This window comes from Microtus oregoni, unplaced genomic scaffold, assembly GCF_018167655.1.
Source record: "Microtus oregoni isolate MIOR12 unplaced genomic scaffold, Mior012 000060F_008, whole genome shotgun sequence".
In the NCBI taxonomy this organism is placed as follows: domain Eukaryota; kingdom Metazoa; phylum Chordata; class Mammalia; order Rodentia; family Cricetidae; genus Microtus; species Microtus oregoni.
In genome coordinates this window covers 184,601-206,529 of record NW_024543843.1, presented here as the reverse complement: position 1 = coordinate 206,529, position 21,929 = coordinate 184,601, and the positions used below count along the sequence as shown (strand labels likewise).

Sequence of the window (21,929 nt, the reverse complement as noted above, 5' to 3'; positions counted from 1 at the left end):
CTCCTAGTGGGCCTGCTTGGTCAGTGACCTCTCGGTCTTTTATATTTTCCTCACCCAACGGGCTGGGAGAAGAGCAAGGGTGCTCTGTTATCGAATGTGCTGGTCAGAGGGGTGAAGGGCCTCAAATCTGGGAAAGCAATGAAAATTTAAAAAAAAAAAATTGAACCGCCACTCATTTTAATTCCTTTAGGGAAATCTTTGGGTGGTCCGTATTTGGCACATATTGCATGCTAAATTTTCTCTATCAGTCCATGCTGGAAGGGACATCCCTGGCAGTGGCCTACGGAGAAAGTCCTGCATGGTGAAGAACAGGCTTTATTTCACTCAGTAAACGGTTCTTCATTTGAGTTGTCTGATGTTTTGTTTGTTTCTGTTACGGAACAAAGATGAGGCACCAGGAGGCCTTGGGATTATAACCTAAAATGGCCTTCCAGACCACATTTCTAAAGGTCAGAGACTAAGACAATAATTCCAAGTGTCACTTGGCCCTCAAATGAGCTTTCATTGTGACGGATTATGACATAACCCATTGGCATGATAAGGTACCTATTATGTTACAGAGGCAGTTGACTGAAATAATAGGATTCTTCTTAATGATCACAGGGGTGAGTCTTTCACGTATTACTGGTTTCATCAGATAGATAAATATAACTTCTATTTGTTGGGACTCAGAAAACTCTAAATGTGCCCCCAAAGTAGGGTGCTTTGCTATGCTGAGCATAGTGAGTTAATAAAATGTACCCCCAAAGCAGGGTACCCTGTCATGATGAGCATGGTGAGTTAACAATTGGAAGGCCCCAGAAACATGGGGTTAAGGTCTCTCTGAGCTTGACTCTCCTTCTGGACATTGACCGTGAAGCCAGCGACTGCTCCTCCCTTTTCTTCCCACCCCCACCAAAAAGAGAATTCATTAGAACTAGAGAAGTGGGGGGGGGGTATTTTTTTTTTCATTTTAGCAGGAGGTTTGATACATACTTGGACTATAAAAATCCTCATCAAATAAAGTGAAACCCTATTTTGACTTTGTTCATTTCTGTGAAATTCAGCACTTTCTATGCTGGACTCAAGGGGTTAGCGTCCTAGATTGGACTGTGTTACTGTGATAAAATACTGACCAAATCAGCCTGAGGAAAGAAAGGGTTTGCTTCATCTTTCAGGTTACAGTTCACTATCAAGATAATTGAGGCAGGAACCTGGAGGCCAGAATTGTTGCAGAGACTCTAGAGGAACCCTGAGTACCAGCTTCCTTCCAGCTTGTTCAGTTAGTAATTCAAGAACAGTGACAACAAAAACAACCAAATCTGCCGGTTTGGAGAGGTAGCTCATTGGTAAGAATGCCTGCTGAGTTTGGGTCTCACTTAGAGAAGAGTCCCTCAGGATCCAACGTTCCTGTCACCCCAGTGTTGGAAGCTGTTGGGTAACGGGGCACAGAGACAGGAGGATGGCTGGAGCGTGTTGCCTGCCCAGCACAAATAGCTTCAGGTTCAGCAAGAGATCCAGCCTCAGAAAGCGGCGAGCCAGAAGGCCACAGGATAGGCTGCCTGTCCTCCTCTGCCGCTGTGTTGAGCGCACCCACACTCAAGTGCACATTGATCAGCTCTGTCACCCACACACACACCCTTCAGAGTCACAGGTACAGATGAATAAATGGATAATTGCAGAAAGTCAAAAGCAGGGCCACTCTCACCAGCAGACCGCATCACTTTGCCCTGGGCGTGTGTGTGTGTTCGCGCACGCGCATTTCCATCTAAGCTGGAGGCCTCCTTGTACCCTAATAAACTGCACTTTACTTAATAACTGCCCTTTCCCCTTAACCCCCAAGCTTGCTTTTTTATAAAGTTAAATATTGTTCCTGTCTCATGACAGCAGCAATGCAAAGGGGGCACTTTTGCACGGAAGTGCTCATTATTACATTGTTAACCTTTTCGTTAGTTCTTTTTTTTCTCAGCAAGTCTTTGGCTCTTAGAAAAATTGAACATTTTCTTGTAGGGTGCATTTTAATCAAATTTCTGCTCACAAATCTTAAGTGACTTTCTGGCACCCAAAGGAGACAAGGAAGGCTCGCTAGCAGTAGTAGCAAATCTGGAAAGAAGTGACAGAGGATCAAGCTTCCGACTGTGGGCAGGGTGGGAGGGCAGTTGCTTTGCGCTTTGCCTTTCAGTCTGGGAAGCTTCTGCGCTGCAAGCCTTCCGTGTTGACGAAGCCTTGCTAAAAAAAAAAAAAAAAAACCAGACCACAGCAAGACTGAGGTGAAGGTATTGATGGGAGCTTGGTTTGTTTGGAAGATCCATCAGTACTTTAAAACAATCTGTGTTTAACGTGGCAAATTGTGTGTCATTAAAATGCTAATGAATAGTAAGCAGCTGCTAAGTTTTTATGCTAATGAATGGTGGAAGCTAAGTAGTTCTCCAGCCTCCCGTCTATTAGCATAGAGATGTGATTGGGTAAGAAGGGTTGCGAACACTCTGACCTTCATTGACGAGCAATCTGCTTGTGAGTTTGCCCCTTGCTTTCTGTCTGATTTGAGTTTGTTAGTACAGAGGGACTCTCACCAGGCCCTGGGGGCCTCCGTGTTACACGCTGTTGTCAAGGCCACCATTGAGGCCTTAGAGACAGAGCTTGGTTTTCCTTTCAGAGATCCAACCGCCAAAAAACAGTTCTGTTCCTACAGTAGGCGACTTAGATTAATCTACCTGCTCACTCTTTGTACTTTACAATTCTAATAATAATTATGATGATAAATTGCTAAGGGCCATTTTCTCTAGTGTTCCATTTAGCTATGATTTTAAAGTAGATCCTTTCAGATATGCCTCTGCGACATCGGATGCAATGATGTCATACATCATCTTTTATCTTCAGGCTTGAGGTTACCAATGGAGATAGCATTACCTGATTAGGACAATAATCTATAATTAAATGCCGGTGGTGTATACATACCACACCAAACCAGATTATTTAACTGAGCATCAGGGAAACAAAACAAAACACTGTTTGGTCTATACTCTTGGCTGATGATTCTCTCTACTAAGCCCTCACATGTATTTCCTAATGGCCATGGCTGATCAGAATGGCTATTACAGATAATACTTCAGGTGCCCTTTTTCTCTTATTTCTTTTCCTTTTTTAAATATATATATTTAAAGATCAGTGTAAATGAGCTTTGACACTCTGTTAAACACTAATGCCAATACTCTACACAACTGATTGGCAACATGCCATCATTTTCTTTGGATACTCATTACCAAAACCAGCGATCCCTGAGGCAGGGACGTCAGTGATTTGGGCAATATAAGAGGCTGGTGGGCACTTCAGTGGTTGGGGCATTTTCTCTCAGTCCTCATTTCTCCTTGAAGCAAGCGAGAGAGTCTAGGCATGAAATTACTGTGTGATCCAAGACAGGCAAGCCAGGGAGAACTGAGCCCTCGTGTGCTGGTGGTGGTGATGAAGGCCTCAGCCCTCTTCAGAATGCCCCCGAAGTACAATTGATCCACATCCATGATCTGATAAATAAACATGCAAAATGGGGGACCTTCCCACAGCAAAGGAGCGTTCAGCCTCAAAAAGACACAGTACGCTGGTGGATGCCACAGCATGAGCAAACCGTGAAAGCATTAATCCCAAACAAACAAAGGCAGTCACAAAAGGCATGGGAGGTTTTATTTAAATGGCTTGTTCTGGTAAATCTAAACATAAAGAAAATTGATTGGTGGTTGTCAGGCGCTAAGGATGCTGGGTAAAATGGGAAGAGACTACAGCTATGTGTAGAGTTTAAGTCACAAAAACGTTCTGCATGTGAAGATGATGTTCATCTGTCACTCTGAATGTGCCAACAAACTATTGAATTTATAGGTTAAGCAGGTGAATTGTCTGATATGTGATTAGTATACATACATTCGACTGTGTATGTAGTAGCTCAGTTGATAAAGTACTTGCCATGCAACCATAAGGACGTAAGTTTGATCCCCAGCACCCACATAAAAGGCAACCAGGGTGGTACATTCTGGGGGATCACTCTTGTAGCATCGGCTCGGGGAGGCAGAGGCAACAGGATCCCTCGGTCTACTGGCTTGCCAGCCTAGCAGACCTGCAAAACCTTAATTAAAACACCTGCCTCAGAAAACAAGGTGTTGGGTCCCTGAGAAATGACATTTGATGCAAGCTTCTGGTCTCTACATGCATGAGTACACATGTACATATACGCCTGCAAAAATAGGCGCGTACGCATGCACACAGACACACACAGCATGCCCCAGCCTGGCCTCCAGAGAACCAACCATGCCAGCAAATGTGTCTATACCCTGACTGTTAATGACTAGAAAGAATGCCAACATCATTCTAAATTACCCAGTCTTACACTAAACCAGACACCAAAGGAGGGAAGAGCTAACATTACTATTCAAGGGGACAGGTGCTCAAAGAACCCAAGTTCATTGGGTGTAGAAATTAAGACAAAATGATGAGTTTCTGTCTCCAGACTCCCTGTCTATGGCCAGACAACAGCCTACCTTCTTGTGTTCTCCAGCCGTGCCATGTCCAGACTTCCTCTTTCCCTAGAGTAAGGAAAATTCTGTGATCATTTTTAAGACAACGAATTGAGTCATAACGAGAGCCAGTAACTGCCAAAGTCCAAGTTTTCCTTCCTTGTAGAAAACCGCAGTAATTATCTCAGATTTGCATAGAATTTGTTGCTGGCTATATATTCCCAACAGTAAAGAGCATCTTGAGACCCCCCTCCTTTATTCTCCAGCAGGCTGTGGCTCTGTGGGTTCTCAAAGGTGCCAGGACATTGGCAGTGTGCGACACCCGCTGGTGTGACCTGGGGACAGTGTGTCACCTGACCCTGAGAAGCCCTTGGCTTGTGCATAGGGAAGTACTCTGCAGGTCTCTCAGGCCACGGAGAGCTCTTCTTGTCGGTGTTCCTCAGGTGCTTGCTTCTGTGACTCTTGTTTGCCGGTCACAGCTCAGCAGCCTTGGGTTGGCCCAGCGCGCCTGGGCGGGAAAGGACGTGAGCGAGAGACTGAGTTTGCTTTGCTTTGTCGTTGGCAGGCGGCGCGTGCCACGCTACGCCCCTGCCTGCTCTCGTGCGCACACCCACCCTGATGATGCAGCCTTCGCTGGACATCAAGCCGTTCATGTCTTTTCCAGTGGACAGTAGTTCTGCTGTCGGGCTCTTTCCAAATTTTAACACAGTGAGTACATGCTATTTTCTCTTATGTATGCCTCTGCCGTGTAATCTCTTTTCTTTGACTGCGTTCCCAGGTAGACCGCGGGTAGACTCTGTTTCCAAAGTGTGTGGCTGAGGGCCCTCCCTCTCAGCTATACTGTGGGAAAATGCCTCACTCGGAAACTCAGCGCACACTCAGCGTGTGGACTGTACTAATGCCTCCAGAGATGATGCTAACCTGTTACATTGTCCGGTTTTGATGCCCTGCACAGTGGCTTTACCACTCCGTTGTTCCTGAGGCTTCATGGTGATCTTGCTCTCTCTGTTTCTCCTGAGGCTTCATGGTGATCTTGCTCTCTCTGTTTCTCCTGAGGCTTCAAGGTGGCCTTACCCTCTCTTTTGTCCCTGTGGCTTCAAGGTGGCCTACCCTCTGTTGTTCCTGAGGCTTCGAGGTGGCTTTACTCTCCGTTGTCCCTGAAGCACACTGTTCAGATGTGGTCAAGAGCACAATTTAGAGACATCGAGTCACATTAATTCTTTTCCCAACTTTCACTATAAAGAAAAATAAAAACAGCAACTATGGGCTTTGTCTTTCTGGGGGCCTTTTTAGTTGGGAGGTGTCTGAGATCAAGTCTGACTTTCATATAAACAGAGTTTTTATTTGGGAGCTCGTGTGAGTCCTTGAATCTGACTCTGACCAAAAAGGAAGATACACATTTGGAATTGACATATCTGTTATCTGTGCAGTGTGTAGCTGTTCCCCCATTAAACATACATAATGAATACTCGTGAATTGCTGGCCCCGAATGGCATATTCACGTCAGTCAGCCAACTTCCTTTTATTTGAATGAAAGGCATTTCCTAGGTGTGCCAAGTAGAGCTACCGCCTTTGAGCAGCCTGGTTCTGGGCAGGTTGGAAACTTTGAGCAGGAGAAGGGTTGAACACTGAGGGAATGGCATGGATTTCATCTGCACCATAGATAAATGCATTTGGTGGGGCAGGGCGGTATTCCTGAACAAGAACATTCTAGACGCTGCCATGATCAAAACAAACAATGGCGTTATCAACAGCAACAGACAGTGTGCTTTGGAAGCCCGGCCAGATGGGCCCTCTTTGCAAACTCTCTTCTGCAGGAGTGAAAAAAAAAAAGCAAGAGGGTTTCTCCTCCAGGGTTGTAAATAGAATCTGTTGGCAAGCCTTCTGTTGGGGCCCCAGTGCTTTATGATAACCAGCAAGTGGAGGATCGCACAGATTTGTAAAGGCTCTACCCTTGACATGGCAAATAAATGGTTGACTGTTTCTGTTTTCGTTTCTCTCTCTTTCTTTCTTTCTTTCTTTCTTTCTTTCTTTCTTGTTTTTCTGGCCAAGGCCAGCCAGTTTGGTTTTTGTTTTAAAAGGCAGCATGGAAATAAGATAAGGCAGGCCTATCTTGGCCACATGACCACATCAGAAGTGAGAGTGACCCTCGCGAAGCAAGGCATTGAGCTTGAGTCAAGCCTGCCCCTGAGTCTGCAATCATTTCCAAACACCCCGCTGTACTTGGAATGTTTTCTAGGTATTTGTTTTTGGTCCTGTTTTGGTCCGCTTATGTCTGTGGTCTGCAGCACCAGGGAGGGGCTGCTGAGAAGCAGCCTGGGTGATTCAGCAAGCTGAAATGTGTTTGCCTGTGTTCTTACATTTTAATGCAAGTCTCATACAAGATTATTAGCACAAGCAGCATGATATATATATACTTTTGAATTGCTCACAGGAGATTAGAGCTATGTTGCAAACACGTTCAGCTTCTAGGAAGACATTAGCACCCAAGGCAACTGAAAACTTCATTCTCTGCCCCTGACCACACTCTACTCCTTTACTTGGAAAGTGTTGTCACAGCTAGCAACCTCCGTCCCCGCTCCTTCTGACCGCCTCACACCTAACAGATACCTGACTGCCAACGTGTTTTGCAAATACAGATACTCAGTGATGTTCTGTAGGTCACCATTGTCAATCTTCAGAATGCCTTGCCTGCTGTTGCGTCCGGAATTTTTAAGGGCTTTCAAAAAGGTTCTTCCTTAACGTAAAAATAAATTTTATATTGGCTTATTAATGTTGCATAGGGCTCACAGATGCACTGACATCGTATTATATATTTATTGTGAATAAGAATCTTATACTATATTGATAAAGCTCAATGAATATTCTTTTTATAAGGTTTTTCCTTCTTAGAAGAAAGTAAGCACTGAATGTTCAAATACTGCTATTTCTTGATTACTACAGTGAAAAAATTGCAAGGAAACTTATCAGAAATACTGATTTTGATCAATTTGCTAAATCTAAGTCATGCCCCTTCTTGTGCTCTCTTAAGAAATAAGCCAGCCCTAGTGGGACTTCTCTTATCTTGTTGATCATGGTGCTGCACACCTGTCCAGTGCCAGTGGGCTAAGACAGGATGATCTTCAGTTCAAATTCAGCCTGGGCTCCATAGTAGAACCCTTTATCAACACACACACACACACACACACACACAGACAGGCACACACACGCTTGTGTGCACACACACACACACACACATAGACAGGCACACACACATAGACAGGTACACACACATAGACAGGCACACACACGCTTGTGTGCACACACACACACATATACAGGCACACACACGCTTGTGTGCACACACACACACACATATACAGGCACACACACGCTTGTGTGCACACACACACACACATAGACAGGCACACACACGCTTGTGTGCACACACACATATACAGGCACACACACGCTTGTGTGCACACACACACACACATATACAGGCACAAACACACATATACAGGCACACACACACTTGTGCACACACACACACACACATACACACACACACACACACATATACAGGCACACACACGCTTGTGTGCACACACACACGGAAGGGGGGATGAGTCTCTGTGTGTGTCGCTCTGAGGTGCAGCTTAAATGACTGTCTCTTTCTTGTTTGTTCCATCCCAGCACCCAAGCCACTTGGAAAATTTCTTAGGAGATATTATGATGTGGTTGGTCAATGACCACATTTATTTCCTCGGGAAATGTTTCTATACTGTTACCAATCACTACACTAAATTGTCATGTATTTGTGATCATTTACATCCCCCCCAGGGATTCCAGCCTCAAAAAACACTGAAGAGTCAGTGGTTGTCACTCCTATTGTCAAGAGGAGTAGCTGGGACTTGAATTAGGACCCTTTAACGTTGAGGCTTGTGTTCTGGTTCTTCAGGCCCTTGGCTCTTTAGGCCCCTATCACCTCCCACTCATTCACTGGGAACAAAGCCCAATCAGAAATTTTTCCCTGTCCTTGGGTGATGCAAAAGAGGAAATGGCTTTTTGAATATGAAGTACAAACTTCTTTCAGCAGTTCTGAAGAAGCAGAATATATCTGTAAAGCAGCTGTTGTGTCTCTTCTTACTGTCTGCTCTTTCCTTGAGAAACAGGGTGACCTGTACTCTCACTTCGCTTTCGGCCACCGCTGAGATTAAATAAATATGAGAAATGGGATCAAACCTCATCAACTTGTTTTTTTTTTTTTGTTTTTTTTTTTTTTTTTTTTGGTTTTTCGAGACAGGGTTTCTCTGTGGTTTTGGAGCCTGTACTGGAACTAGCTCTCGTAGACCAGGCTGGTCTCGAACTCACAGAGATCCACCTGCCTCTGCTTCCCGAGTGCTGGGATTAAAGGCATGCGCCACCACCGCCCGGCTTAACCTCATCAACTTTTACCTGAAAAATAGCAATTCCATTGCTATACCAAGACCCAGAAACATCCTCAGCTTTGTTACCTTCTTCAAGTTAATTTAAAGTACATATATTTAAGAGCTGGAGAGATGGCTCAATGGTTAAGAGCACTTGCTGCTCTTGCAGAGGACCCAAGTTCAGCCCCCAGCACCCATACAAATTGGTGCACACCTGTTTTCGTGTCAGTTCCAGTGTGGATCCAATGCCTTCTTCTGACCTCCATACCCATGTGCATGCGCACACAACATATTTAAGAATAAAGTAATTCTTTAAAATGACATAGTCAGGTGTGGTAGTACACACCTTTAATCCCAGCTCATAGTCAGGCAGATCTCTGTGAGACCAAACACGGCCTGGTCTATAGAGTAGATTCCAGACCAGTCGAGGCTGCTTTCTAAGACTGTGTCTCAATACACAAACAGATACTTAATGTTTTCTCTTTTGTTTATAGTAGAGCAGGGGACTGTATGGCGGATAAGAATTAAAAAGGAATTTCGTCACTGTCTAAAACAGAATAGGCACCATGTTCTATGTTGAATTTACACGTTGCAGAATCTGTGCTTCCCAGTGTTCATTCAGAGGTTGCCTTGCCTCACACTCCACAGCTGAATCTTTCCATACTGCTTCTGATGAGTAAGCAGAGGGCTGGAGAGATGACTCAGTGGTTAAGAGCACTGCCTGCTCTAGCCTCTGAGGGCACCAGGCACACTTACATGTAGGCAAATTCTCATACGCATTAAAATAAGGAAGTCAATCTTTAAAAGAAAAAAAAAAGAATAAACCATATAAGACCCCATCTAGCAGAACTGTGAAGAGACTGATAAGGAATCTGGCCATCGGCCACCAGGAGGGTGATGACTTGGGCCCTGGTCTGTGGTTATGTTGTACAGAGAGATGGCTTGGTGTCATTCACGAAAGTGAAGACCATGAAAACATAAACATCCATTCTCTTTAAGATCTTGACCTTCATGGTCCGACCCAGGAGGCTTTTTTGGCTGGCTACACACTGATGCTCATTTCCCCCGCCTCCCCAGCATTCAGGGTTTGTCTTTCAAGGACTGCTCCTTCTCATCCAGCCTTTGGTCTGCATCATCCCAGCCGCTGACTTTCGTGTTTTTGCTGGTATGCAGTTAGCACTCAGACTGATTTATGCCCCAGCCCCACCCCCTTGCCAGTTTTTAACCTGTTCCCAACTTATTAAAGTTTCTATTTTTTGAGATTATAACATAATTTCAACATTTTTTTCCTTCTTGTCCGGGTCCAGCCTCGACAGGTTCCTGCGTTCCAGGGTAGGGGCGTGTGGATTAGAAATGCCAGGCATAATAAACAGAGATACAAAAGAAATATAGAGATGATGTAAGATAGCGTCTGGAGGGCAACCCAGCGAATACTGAATCCCCCCCCCCCCCAACGTTTATTCCTTATGACCTTTAAATACCCCAATCCAAGAGGGGAAGAAAGCAAAAGACATTTTTACCACAAGACAAGGAACAAACAAAGTGATTACCTTCTTAATACCTAAAACACTAAGTAACCACAGCCTAGGTCGAGATACCCTGTTAGTAGCCCACACCTTAAGTCAAATCTGCTGTTAATAACGTTGAGGAGCAAGAACAGGTCTGAACCCTCTGACCTTTAGTCAAGGTGGAACGGATCTTCTTCCGTGGGCTCTGACACCTTCTCTTTCTTCCAAACCCTCTCGTCTACCCTGCTCCTCTCCTTTCAAACTCTGCCCTCCTTTCCCACTAGTTCTTATTGTATGCCCATGTAAATACATATATATCCCTAAATATAACCTAACCTAATCTCACCCTTCCGACCTCCAGGAGTGTGAGAACATGAAGTCCTGTTGTAAAACCCTGAAGTCTATGGAGTTCTGCCATGAGCTCAGTTTAGACACATTCCCGTCTTACATGCTTGTAGGTACTGGTAGGTAACGCCACTTCTAAGAGGCTGCATCCCGCAAACAGGGAGAGATGTGTTTGCCTGCCGCTCCCGAGCTTGAACTGCAATCATGAGCTGCCTGGGGACGAGAGTCACCCCTCGGTTTCTCTGTGATTGACAGGTGCTTATGAGCCTGTTTATGTGAAATTCTCCTCGGGTCCTGCTATGTTTCTGCTACCCTTCTAGGAGACCACAGGCACAAACTGCTGTTTCACCGCAAGAGGCTCAATAACCTTATTATTTTGTAGGGGGAAAAAAAAGTGACCTCACTCCTATCTTGAAATTATTTTTTTTCTGAGACATGATCAGATGTGTGGAACAGAATAAAGATGATTTCGGAGTCTAAAGTCTCAAGTCAGTGTGTGATTGTCTGAGTCACGCGTGACAAGCTGAGAGATCACCAGTGCGCTAAGCAAGGCACCTCACCTTTCTGTCTGGTGTCTGAGTCCTTCCTAGCCTGCAAATATCAACAAGCGCTCAAAGTTTGTCTTTCTTACAATAGAAATAATGCATTGCTTAAACATCAACTAGTGCTGAAAGAAAGAAATCAGAAATTAAAAGGCGTTTGACTTTGCCATTAGTTTATGTCTGTTGCTCAGCAGATGTCGCTGTTAGGAGCCCGAAGTCTCGAGATGCTGGACTGTTTCACCTGCTGTGAATACCTGCCTCTGTTGGATAAGCTCCTTATTTCTACATTCAGATATGTGCTTCTGCTTTGGTTTTATATAGCGGAATGCTTCAGCTGGTGTAGCCCAAAGTGAATCTTTGCTCTTTGGGTCTGGTTTTTATGCTCTTAACAGTGCTTGTTAGCATTAAATATTTATATATTTTGTATATTTTATAGATGCTAGTGTGTCTAACTACACTTACCCCTTTATCCCAACCAAATTAAAGAGGAAAGAAATAAAAGAGAATGTGGTTGAAATTTCATTTTTGATGAAAGCTTCAAAATACACTAAAGTGCCATCCTCTTCTGCACACTCTATAAAGAGGTGTGTAATAGCTACACTGGGAAGAAATCGCCTCCAGTTGCTCAGAATCACTTGAAAGGAGTAGAAATGGTCAGCCATTATTGGGCTTAGAATATTCATCAACAATGCGTATGAGATGATTACAAAAAAATATGTTTATAGCAAACCTATAAGGAGATTGGAGAGAAGGCGGAGAGCAACCACTGCTCTGGCAGGAGACCTGGGCTCTGTTCCTAGTGTCCACAACCACTTGGAACTCCAGTTCCAGGGACTCTGCTGCCCTCTTCTGGCCTCTGCAGGCACCTGTACTCATGTGTACATACACATGCAGACACATGCACATAATTAGAAATAAATCTTGATTCAAAAGAAAGCTTTGAAAATGTAACAAAGAGATAACAAAGATTGCTGTACAAATACTTTAGCCACAGGTATACATGTCTGGAGAATATTGCACCCCCATGAAATTCGACGGGGTGGGGGGAGTATGTAGATATGATTGCTGGGAGCTCAACACAGACTCGCAGTGCCCACACACACTCTCGTTTTCCTTAGACCACAGACCACAGAATGACTCTGTAAAAGGGAGTTCAGTTTCTTCTCCTCGCCTGAATCCCCGTGTTAGCTTCTCGCTCACAGCCATTCTCGGGGTATTCGGTGCTGTACTCATTGCGCTGAACAGAGGATAACTTGACAAACAAGTCACAAGTTGTTCCCTGGCAGGAATTTACTGAAAGATCACGACGACTCTGCTAAGATTTTGATCGTCCTTATGCGGGAAGTACCCCAAGGTCTGGGGGTTCAAGGAAGAGGCCTCTGTGGTTCCACCATGCTGTGTCCCCTATGCCCCTTTCATTATCCCAGGCTCAGCCTTATGGGCTCTGGGCTGAGTCCTCAGTGCTAGGGTTTCAAGGATTATGTGTACTTGGAGGGTTCACTGAACTTTTCTGGCAAAGTAGGCCCTTGGCCTTGGCACCTCCCCGGGCCGGCATTTTTCAAGAGTGGAGTCACCTTGGAAAGGGTATCAACATCAGGCCATCTTCCTTAAAAAACTCATCTTATATCAACTGACATGCTCAGTGTGTTAATTCTAAGTAATTAGGAAAAGAAGAAACCTCTAGCCTTGTTCCTTTTTTTAAAAAAAATTACAGTTTTATTAATTTGCGAATTTTATACTATGTATTTTGATCATATTTGCTCCTGCTTCTCCCCCTAACTCCTTCCTTATCCATCCTTTCTCCACTCCCTGTTCCTCTAAGTTTGTGTCTGGCTTTTTTGTTTGTTTTGTTTTAAATAACCATCAATTCCAATGTATGCTGTTCATATAAATTCAGGAGGTGGGGCTATCCACTGGAGTATGGATAAATTACCAGGAGCCACACACTTAGAGAAAATTGATTCTTTCTCCCCTAGAAGCCATCAACTGCCTGTATCACTTCAGTTGGGGGCGGGCCTTCCTAAATCCCCTCCCCTTCGATGCTAGAGTGTTGATGATTGGGTTGATCTTATGCCAGTCATTTTCAGACACCCACAGCTGCTCTGGGTTCATGAGTTCAGAAGATACTCCTTCACTCTTGTCTTCCGACCCCTGGCTCTTCAGTCTTCCTGCCCTCTCTTCTACATGATTCCTCACACTTGGGGCAGGCAGGAGGGTGGGAGGAGAAGAGAGAGTTTGATGTGAATGTCTTATTTGTGGCTGGTCCCTTCAGAGACACTTGTTCCCAGTTGTGAGCGTTAACACGGTCCACTGCATGGGGGCTTCTCTGTTGAAGTCTGAGAAGTGCACCCGTGGATGGGTGGAGAGATATGGTTTTAGAAACAGTTGGATACTGTGTCCATTTAGCAGAATAATAGTGGTTGGCTCACCCCTGGGGCAGTGAGTTCCCAACCATAAGTTCTTGGCCAGATTTACAGTATCAGGCACGAGTTTCCTCCTATGGGACATACCTTAAATCGTATTTGAAAGTGGTCAGCTACCTCCATAAAACAGCCTGTTTTTAGCTTGCCACAGTCACCCAAGTTGTAGGGTGCCTATAATAAAATGGAAAAGCTCAATAAGAAAGTAGGGAAATATTAATACATAAAATATTTCCCACAGCCCGGGAGAGGAATTTCTAAGTCAGAGGCTCAGTGATTGATGGGAGTGGCGCTCGAAAAGCCCGAGAGCTCATCCAGTAACACAGTGTTTTGTCTCTGTTTTCCTTTTTCTGACTTTTCCGCCTTCTAGATTCTTGTGCTCAGAATTAAGCAGTGCGGTCTCTTTGCGGATGAGCAGCACCCTGTGGAATATTCCAGTCTCTTTGCTTTTATGGTTGCATTGAGGGTGCTAAAGATGAATTGGAGTGCTATTTAGCAATCTGTGAAGTTAAAACACATCTGCAAGCTTAGGAATCCTGGAAAAAGAATCTTTCCCAAATCAAGCTTTCGCTTTAGCTTTTTTACAACTTCCTTTTTATGTTTGGATTCTTGAAATAAAATGACAAATGGCTTAAGTTGTATGAATGATACCTTGTTTCCCTGGGACTCCGAAACACAGGGTGTTGGCATGTTTTGAGGATATATGACAATTAATTATTTTAATGTGCTCATACGTGAAATAGGCTACCTGTGTCATTGTGGGGCACTCTGTGGCTTGGAAGGTTGAAGAATATAACCCAGAATCCTTGTTTCTTCTAGTAGAGGGGGCTAGTGCTGGACAGAGTGAGATAAGCAAGGCTCGCCTCCACTTTCACCTCACGGGGATTGAAGTGTGCTCACTTCTCACAGCTTGTTCACGTGGGGCGTAGCTCTAAGTGCCTGACAAGTCTTCCCCAAGCCAAGCTGAGAACCCCCCCTGCACACTGCAGACGCTGTATGGGGAAGACAGGCTCGTCTCTTCAGTCTCAACATGCTTGCTTGTAAGCACAGTTCCTAGAGCCAGCTGAAGGTCTGATGCAGCAGACAGCAGATCTCCCCCACCGGCCTGTGACTAAGGAAGAGCTCCCCCGTCGAAAACATGTCTGCTTCTCACTTTGTCGTTTCTTGCGCGTGGACACCAAAAGCGTCTGTCACATCTAAGATGGGTCTTTGTCACAGCGGTACAATCAAACTCACACACTCTCCTTTCCCATCAGACACGGAAATGATAACCCTTTGCTGCTGTCAGGCAGGAAGCTGTCAAGCTCTTCCCATCTTCCTTTCCCAGGGTAGTCAGTCATGGATTCATGAGATTCCACCTCTTGCAGAAGCCACCAGGAGGATCCTCTTTAATCTGAGGCGTGACTGCATGTGGCTGGCTCCAGGGAAGCTCTGTTGGCCACGAAGGCAGCATCCAGGTGGGAGCAGGAAGGGAGAGGACCCTGCTGTGTTCCAAGCAGCGAGAGTGATCTTGAGGTCACTTTGTGTCGTCTTTCTCCATCTTAATACGGGGCCTGATGGTGCCTTCCTCATCAAATCATTATATAATGAAGGTTTGTGTTGATTATATTCAAAGAGAACTGAGCATGGTTGAATATTTAGGAAACTTCTAACATTTATTGAATTTGGGTTTTCTTCTGGGAGGAAGAGACTGCTGTGAAACACCACAACTATTTTTAATTCTTTAAAATAATTTTACATATCAGATGTTTACAAAAGGACTCAACATAGCAAGGCACTATACTTACAAATAAATAGTAATTTATATTAATGTTTCAGTCCCTTTGATCCCTTTCTAACTGTAGTAAATAAATAGTGTTCATCCCTGAAACCGGCTTTGTGCATTAGAGTAACCCTAGTTAACATAAATACCCAGGTTATTCATGTGGCCAAGAACTTGAGTTTATAAAACGGACGCTCCAGTTTAAAACATCTGTACTTGGTTGGTTTGCAAGACGATGGCCCTCAAAGAGAGTGGCACTATGAGGAGATGTGACCTTGCTGGAGTGGGTGTGACCCCACTGGAGGAAGTGTGTCACTGTGGAGGCGGACTTGGCGTTGTTTTACACACTCCAGTCAGGTCCAGTATCTCAGTTCACTTCCCATTACCTGGTCAAGATACAGAACTCTCGGCTACCTCTCCAGCACCGCATCTGCCTGCACGCTGCCGTGTCCCGCCGTGATGATAATGGACTGAACATCTGAACTGTAAGCCACCCAACTAAATGTTTTTCTTTCTAAGCGTTGCCGGGGTCATGGTGTCTCGTCACAGTGGTAGAACCCTAATAAGACACCTGGTTCTCTGTGTGTTCAGTTCGTTCCAGCTGGATGAGATGATTGGCAGGCCATATTTACAGATCACAATCACCTGACCTCCTCCATGCACTAAAGATGGCCACAGCTGAATTCAGGGAAGGCTTGGTAGGGCTCTATTCAGTGGAGGTTGGGGGTGAAAAAAAATATACACAATTAATTTGCTTGGACTCCGTTTGTCTTTAAAGTTACTCAGAAAACTCTTGGGAAGCTGGAAGCTGTTTTCCGTGAGACTTTGTCATGATGATTTGAAGATGCCATAGCCTACATTGTTCATTATGGAAACCACAGCTAGGCCAGCGGCCACTTAGAAAGTGATTTAACTCAGTTCTAAGAGTCAGTGTACCAAGTTCTCCTGCACATCCGGATACTGAACATTTGTTCCCCAAGGTCCCTGGGCATTTTGTTTTTGACTTACACATCTCCCGCAACCCCTCTTCCCCACACACTTTTTTCCCTGAATCTCAATCACGTCACCCAAAATCTGAGTAACTGCAACTTACTGGGTTCCCTCCTGACTATTGTATAGACACCTTTTAGGGTACATATGCAAGACAATCATTTTTTTCTCAGAATAAAAATGTCGGCTTAAATCAAATTTTACTCAGGGGCATTTAATCATAGATATATCCACAGAAAAATACTAAGTCTTTAGACTTTATAAGTTTAAACTGATGTATTTTTAAAATCAGCTATTTAAAAAAAAAAAAAGCACGTTTTAGAAAGACAGAATGTACCACACACCCGACCAGGCCTGGTGCAATCAGACCCTGCATTGTCTTCGGCGAGCTGCCGTCTCCCTGACCTGGCCCCTAGGATGGATGAGTGGCTTCTGGGACCCCGGATGTGGAGCTCTTTGAAGCCGCATGTCTGGGGAGCAGCCCTTTTGTTACGGCGCCCGTGTAATATCAGAATTTCCTGGGAGTGGGTCATCACAGGAAATTATCAGCAATTCATAGACTTTCCTTTCTGCGCTCACTTCAGCCTCAAGGGTAATCACAAAAGATTATAGTCTCCATTTCAGCCTTCACATCTCCGAAATATTCTCCTCTGCTGAGAGAGTGATTGATTCCCAGAGGACAGCTTTTAACCCTAACTTTAGGAGGGCTGGTCAGACTAAAATCTTTTGATGACTGCCAATCATTGAGATTGTGGATGATTCCGGCAGATAGTTGGCGATTCCCGACTAATTATACAAAGCATTTTAGACAACATGACTTGTATTACTAGGTAGAGGTATTTGTCCAATGTTAGTGAAAATGTTGGGCATGATGGGAGAAGCATAATGGTCAATAAAAGTTTCAGATGAATGTCATGAAAATTGAAGGACAAGCATCCTGATAGAACTGATTTCAGAAAATGAAAAAAGATAATAATAATTTAGGACTATTTCCGAACATCTTCCCACTGCATGGACGTACTATAAATAGCTTTTTGCTCAAATGGTAAAGTCTTGGGGATTTTGTTTGTTTTGCCAGCTGTGTAGCTCAGGCTGGCCTTGAACTCGTGGCATTCATCTTTTCTCTACCATCTAAGTGATGGGTTACAGGCATGTGCCACCATGCACCATCTGAAACAATAAATCTTTTGAGTGTTGCTGAGAGACATTTGTGTTTCCTGACAAAGCACGATGTCGTTCATGTAGCTTTTTCTTGGTTACTTTCTTTGTTGTTGTTCATATGTAATGTGTACATGCATGTGCACACATTCATGCACATGTCGAAGCCAGGGGTAGACACCAGATGTGTTTGAGTTCAGTGTCAAACTGAACCTGATGCTCTTCAATTGCTAGACTAGCTAGCCAGCAAGCTCTGGAGACCTGCCTGCCCCTACTCCAGAGCCGTGGTTACAGGCAAACGGCACCAGAGTCATGCCTGCCTGTCCTATTCCAGAGCTGTGGTTACAGACGTCTGGCACCAGAGTCCTGCCTGCCTACCCTACTCTGGAGCCATGGTTACAGACATATGAGACCATGCACAGCTATTTTCTATGGGTCCTGGGGATCTGAACCCACAGCAGGGACTTTATTCACCAAGCCGTTGTCCAGCTCCTCTGTTTCTCCATTAGGAACTGTCGGTGCCGTATCTGAGTAAGCAAACGAGATGGATTTTTGGTTGGCTGACTTTGTTTCACTGCCTGCACTGTCCGTACTTTGTGGTCGCTCTATTTAGAAAGAAGGCTTTGCGGATCTGGAGTAAGTTTGGATGGTGAATTTTCTTTTCCTGGAAATCGCCATTTCCTTACCAACGTAAAGGAGAGAAAATGAAGATGGTTCCACTTAAAACTACTTTTGGATTGAACTCCTTGCCTCTTTTGCATTCATGTAAAATAGTTTCAAGTCAAATGAACAAATGTTAAATGTCAAGCTGTACAATTAACAGAGCCTTATTCAATAAAGCAATTATCACTGTTGCAAGCAGAGGGAGGCATTTGAGCACAGCGCTGTACTTCCCCTTACAACTGCGATGCATTTTTATAACATAAATGGAAAAACAAGCCTGAACCAGGAACGTTTTCTCCTGAGAAGAGCTGATAAATGCATGCAGGTACAGTCACACAAAGGGACAATAGGAATAGGAAGGCATGATATAATAAAAGCTGCTTTTGATAGATAACCCATGGCCGTAGAACCACTCAGGCACTGTTTGACAATTAAAATTTTAAAATGTTAAGTTTGACAAGAGGAGCCTGCAAGGAGCAATAGAAAGCTCAGATCTGAGAGTCTGGGTGTCCTCCTTTGTTCCCGGTGAGAGTCGGAAGGGGTGGACGACAAAAGAGTTCACTGGCAGGATGCTCCAGCCACACTGGCTTCCGGGTAAACTGCTGTCAGTTCGGGTGTGACGTCTCCTCTGCAGGCTTGAGTGTTGAGTGCTTGACTTCGGCTGGTGACACTGTTTCGAGAGGTTCCCAAAACTTCAGAAAGCACAGGGCCTTGTTGAAGGGCACAGGGAAGATGCCATCGAAGGTCAGCCCTGGTTTCTAGTCTCATCCTCTCCTCTGCTTCCTGCCGTCTGGAATGCATTGTTAGATTAACATTTTGTTTTTGTTGTTTACCCAAGATTCAAGTTTAAGGCTACAGTGTATCTTATTTGTAGAACATGTGCCTGGCTATGTGAAAGGCTCCAGCCTCAATCCGGAAAAAGCAAATGAATAGAAACGTAAAATTTTACTGTCTTAGATTTTTGTTTGCTCTGTCTGACAGCGATAGTTCTGTCTTAGTTACAGAGGCTTCTATAAATCACTAAATTTCTCAAAAGTTCTCCTCTTTTTCAAGTGAAGAAGCTTATATAGAATCATACTGATTTGCCGGGTCTGAGCTACCTGTTCCAACCAGAATTCCGTTTTCACAGTTAGGATCCTTTTTAGATGTGTGACTTCTATGTCTCAAAGCAGAATTAAGCAAAGGAGTGTTCTGGGTGTGGTGGCTCATGCCTTCACCCCACCTTTGCATTTTCCTGGCAGAGGCAGCGCATCCTGGAGGTCAAGGCCAGTCACACCTACAAAACAAGTTCCAGACTAGACAAACCTACAGTCCCGTGGGTAGTCCTGGAGATCATACCACCACACAGGGCGTGGCCCAGGAAATCCATGCCTGGTGTGAGGACTGCAATACTCCAGATGCATTGCATCTAGCCTCATGCATCTCAGTTAGCGCGTTCAGAGTGAGCGTCAGCAGTGAGTTATCGGCATATTCAGGGGGAACTGTTCCTGCTTTGCACAGCTCAGAGTCTATCAAGCAGGCCCGCGTTTCTGCCTTTACCTAGAGGAGTTTCCTTTTCGTCTTCTCTGTTTCTAATCTGCATCCCAGACCTGATGCCTCCAGCACTGTGCTGTGTATGTTGAGTTCTGGGGCAGCATTGCAACTTGTTTAGGCAAAGCGGTTTTGAAGGGATGCCATTTCCTGTGTCCCACAGTGTATGGATTCTTAAATCAGGAAAGATCACCTCCCTCGTCTCTCTGAAAGCTCTTGTAGTGTTTTCTTAGCTTTTTACAGAAAGCCAGTAAACCTATCCTTACTTACAGGAACTTGATGATCTCTCACCAGCCGTCCTTAAAACTGTCTGTTAGTGTCAAACGTAGAATCAGGTGACATGCATGCAAGTCCCCCACACACACTTAAAATACTGAAGAATTAATAATAATAAAAAATACTGAAGAATTCTATTTTTAAAATAATATTTTTCAGACTTATGTTGGTGATGGTATAAGTCACAAAACAAACCCCACACCACTTCAGAATTATGAATAATAAAAGGGTTATTTATTTAAGGGGAAAACTTACAGATCACTGTCCTAGATAACAGTCCTCTGTGTGATCAGGAATAGTGTCTAGCAGCCAGAAGCGGGAGCCGGAAGCAAGAGAGTGGGCACACCTTTACAGCTGCTTTTATAGTATAAGAGTCCACGCCCAAGTAGGCTGGTATCTTAAAGGCTATTGGCTGAAGGAGCAGAATGCACTACCACAACATGTTGGGGTGCTGAAGTGTCTGCTATGGAAATTTAATGATGTCTTTGAGAGTTGTTTTTTGGGGGCCTGGTGAGATGGCTCAGTGAGTGGGAAAGAAGGCGGCTTGTTGTGTAAGGACAGGGCCTGAGGGATTTCTGACTCCCTGTACCCACATAAAGAACAAGGGGTGGCCAATGGTGTGCCTGAGACCCTAACATCGGAAGTGGAAGCAGCTCAGTGGTCAGCCAGACTAGTGACAGATAACTGAGCTGCTGACTCAGTGAGGTACCTGTCTCAAGAGAATAAGGGGGTCATGGTTGAGCAGGACACTTGATGTTCTTCTGCACACATGTGAGTACAGACATGCATACACCACACACACATGTACAGACATGCACACACACCACACACATATGTACAGACATGCACACACATGTACAGACATGCATACACCAAACAAACACATACAGACATACATACACCACACACACACATACAGACATACACACACATATACGGACATGCATACACCACACACACACATACAGACATACATACACACACACGTGCAGACATTCACACACACACCAGTTTTGAAGATTGTCTTCTCTCTGGCCTGTCTTCCAAACATTAGGATAGCTCTTTTCTTCAAATGTGTTATGGAGAAATCATTCTCATAACCTGCCCTCAAATGAAAAGATTCCTTAGCCTGAGTTCCTGCAATGATATATATTATCTTGTTTTATTTCACCCCAAGGAGACCTGATACTAGGCAACGCAGGAGACAGTCTATTTATTTTGCATACTCTTGGTGAAGCCAATCTTTGTTGTTATTACTCTGAACAGCGAACTGTAACAACTTCATGGGTATTTATACTTGTGCCATCCAGATCATAGTCAACTATGGATTTTTTAAAATGCTAATATATTTTACTGAGAAAAATAAAACAATACTTTGAAGGAAGGGACTTCCCTGGGGATAAGAAAATATTAATCTTATTTCCCACTATATTTCCCATCTTGTATGGAGCTGCTAAATTTTGTTGTTTTTTTTTGTTTTCTTTTGTTTTTAAACAGTCCTTCAATCTACTATACACATATAATAGAAAGAATACAACTTTTTTAATATTTATTTATTATGTATACAATATTCTGTCTACATGCATGCCTGCAGGACAGAAGAGGGCACCAGACCTCATTACGGATGGTTGTGAGCCACCATGTGGTTGCTGGGAATTGAACTCAGGACCTTTGGAAGAGCAGGCAATGCTCTTAACCGCTGAGCCATCTCTCCAGCCCAACCGCTGAGCCATCTCTCCAGCCCAGATAATGAGCGGGTGGTGGTGTCGCACGCCTTTAATCCCAGCACTCGGGAGGCAGAGGCAGGCGGATCTCTGTGAGTTCGAGACCAGCCTGGTCTACAGA

The 21,929-nt window shown here is 44.4% G+C and overlaps 1 protein-coding gene across 5 annotated transcripts in view; it reads left to right on the top strand.

The window, feature by feature from the left end:
• LOC121439152 (zinc finger protein 385B) overlaps nucleotides 1-21,929 on the top strand; it is a 165,420-nt gene that overhangs the window by 70,361 nt on the left and 73,130 nt on the right. For 4 of the 5 annotated variants that reach the window (XM_041639655.1, XM_041639654.1, XM_041639656.1 and 1 more), the window contains exon 2: nucleotides 5,047-5,189. In XM_041639655.1, the coding sequence (XP_041495589.1) occupies nucleotides 5,047-5,189 (143 nt within the window). The remainder of the gene's footprint in view (nucleotides 1-5,046; nucleotides 5,190-21,929) is intronic. The other variant, XM_041639658.1, reaches the window with a different exon arrangement.